A 2,565-nucleotide genomic window follows, 5' to 3' on the forward strand; every position below is an offset into this window, starting at 1 on the left:
CCGGTGTCCTTAGAAGGATCGTGCAGGAACCTTATCTGGAAACGTTGAGAATGAGTTATAAACTTGAATATAGATCCAAACTCGAAAGCCCCATAATCACACAGTGCTTTTAACAAAAAAAAAAAAAAAACAAATCACACACCGTAAAAATTAATGAATGGTGTCCAGTTTTATACAACTCACCTCCAAGGGTAAGAGCCCTGTATTGCCAAGATCCAAAGTTTGTTTCAATTCACCCTCAGGCCAGCTGTAGACATGAAGATGCCTCCCATATAGACCATCAGAGACGTGCTGAAGGTTGAAACCTTTGGTGAAAGCAGCAGGGGCACCCCATGATGAGCTTATCATTGTCTTGTGCCGTGGTTGGTACCAGAAATCATAGCCAAAAAGCGGACTGTGTCCTGGTTTTTCCCACCTAATAAATTGTAATAGCTAGAAGTTAGATACTTAGATTTAATCAAACTTGTTTTAGATGCCTTTGATCTACCATACAACTGATACAAGTCAACAAGGAGAATCATATATCTTACAACTTGGTGCTACATTATTGTAACATATTTCAAACCGCACACATATTTGTGTTGCATCTCAAATCACACAAATCTAGCAGTGCACATAGACTCTCTAGCAGTGATCATATCTCAAGTAACATATTTGTTTTAGTTTATTTGTATAACATACACAGATACATATAAATTTTGTGTGTCTTAAATCCAGATTATGCAAAGGAAAAGAGGGTATTACCTTCCCTTGACATTAAACTCCGAGTCAAGGAGAAGAAATCCATTTCCTGCAGCATTTCCATCTTTATCCCCTAGGCAAGAAACCAATAAATCACCAGTTGCAAGGCAGTGTGATGTGTGTGGGTATGCCAATCCAGTCTTCTGTATGATGTCTTCAGGGTCAACAACTTTATGCAGAGAGGGAGCCTTTGGATCTGTTTTTGTGTCGATAACATATATGCGACCTGATCTGAAAGATACGAAATGCTTAATAAATTATATATCATACAGTGGAAATCTTTCTATTGAATGAACAGTAAATTTTTTCTAATCCAGTGCAAAGCCTCATGGTTGAAAAAGATCAATGATGTTGACTTCACTTGGCATCTAATGGGAAAGAAGTTGCTACATACTTCATAATTTATATTTTGAAACCATGCAGATTTTGTAGAAGACGCTAGTTGAGGGGAAAACATCTGTAACAATGAGGATATCTTCACCATTACTAAATGTTCCAGCAGATCACAGAATCTATGTAAAGGACACTTATTTCAATCCCATGTCAACATATTGGCAATCTATATAGGAGCACGGATTTCCATACTTGACATTTTTAGCATGCTCCACCTATAGAGCCAACAAATTAATCTTCTCTGTACTGTGAGATAACAGATGATCAAAGCTAGCACAAGACAATATGTTCAACTGAGAAGCTTCATCTTACATGATATATGCTAACTTACAGTCCTCCCTTTTCGCAAGGTTTCACACTACTGAACTACATGAATTTAGCTAATACTAGAAATTCTCAGAATCAGAGAATATTAGATCAACGATTGTGAAAGGCAAAAATTTACAAGAACCGAGGAAACTCAAGCTTGTAAAGTCTGTGGGTATAGAGTCATATTGGTCATTTTTCTTCTTCTTTTCCCTAAATCAATTCAGATTAGCTGCCTAACCAATCGCTCCACACAATTCCATTCACAACAAATGATCTTATCAAATTAAGGGTAGCATAAAAGTCAGTGTCTTACATCAATGCAGGAAGGATAAGGAAACGGCGGGACGCAGAAGGATCTCCATGGCATGAGCTGCATGAGTTCCACCCAGAGTGATGCAGTTCATCCCCCAAATGCGGCACAGGCAGCCTGTGTATGACTTTTGAGTAAGTTGGAGAATTTGGATCCACGTCCACCGTGGCCAGGTAATCAGGCTTCAGAATCCCGGTTCCTGTAACAGTCATGTATCAAAGGATCAATTTATTACTACGAAACAAATGCAAAGCTAAAAAAAAAAAAAAAATAACACAATTTCCAAACTGTTAATGAAGGGGATCAATACAATACAAAACACAACAAGGGTAGACCAAAGCTGTCTAGAAGAGGAATTCATAGCATCAAGCCCCTCATCTCTTCTCAGATCAGTTGTGTACAAGTAGCATCAAATACCCAAAGAAGCCAATCATGGAATATGAATATGAACATGAGTGAGAAAAAAAAGTTCAAATCTTTAGTGTATACAAGCCAATCATTGAAGATGGGTTTTCTCTTTGCCACCTTCTAATTCTGGAGTTTATGCCAAGAAATCCATCCCAACAACACAAAATCAAGGAGACATTGAAAAAGGAGAAGCAAAATCAATTGAGGTGTTACCAACCTGAGTAAACAGAAGTGACATAGAGGATTTGCTCTCTAGGACCAGACATGGCCTCGAGTGGAGTAGCATAACCCGGCCCCGTCTTGCAGCATGTTGATGCGTCCCCATTGCCCTGCCCCTTCCCTGCTTCTGCTACTGTACCATGCTGCAACACACTCATGTCGGTAGCCATTCTCTCTCTCTCTCT

General features: G+C 39.0%; 1 protein-coding gene across 1 annotated transcript in view; it reads right to left on the reverse strand.

Annotated features, from left to right (window-relative positions):
- The window catches only part of LOC101305933 (selenium-binding protein 2-like), a 4,083-nt gene extending 1,524 nt beyond the window's left edge, over positions 1-2,559 (reverse strand). The window contains exons 1-5 of the mRNA XM_004296944.1: positions 2,379-2,559; positions 1,757-1,952; positions 745-972; positions 184-415; positions 1-35 (exon numbers count right to left, since the gene is read on the reverse strand). The exon at positions 1-35 is cut by the window's left edge and continues 100 nt beyond it. Of these exons, the coding sequence (XP_004296992.1) occupies positions 1-35; positions 184-415; positions 745-972; positions 1,757-1,952; positions 2,379-2,550 (863 nt within the window). The 5' untranslated portion in view covers positions 2,551-2,559. The remainder of the gene's footprint in view (positions 36-183; positions 416-744; positions 973-1,756; positions 1,953-2,378) is intronic.
- Positions 2,560-2,565: the final 6 nt, after the last annotated feature.

This window comes from Fragaria vesca, linkage group LG4 (assembly GCF_000184155.1).
Source record: "Fragaria vesca subsp. vesca linkage group LG4, FraVesHawaii_1.0, whole genome shotgun sequence".
Taxonomy (NCBI): Eukaryota; Viridiplantae; Streptophyta; class Magnoliopsida; order Rosales; family Rosaceae; genus Fragaria; species Fragaria vesca.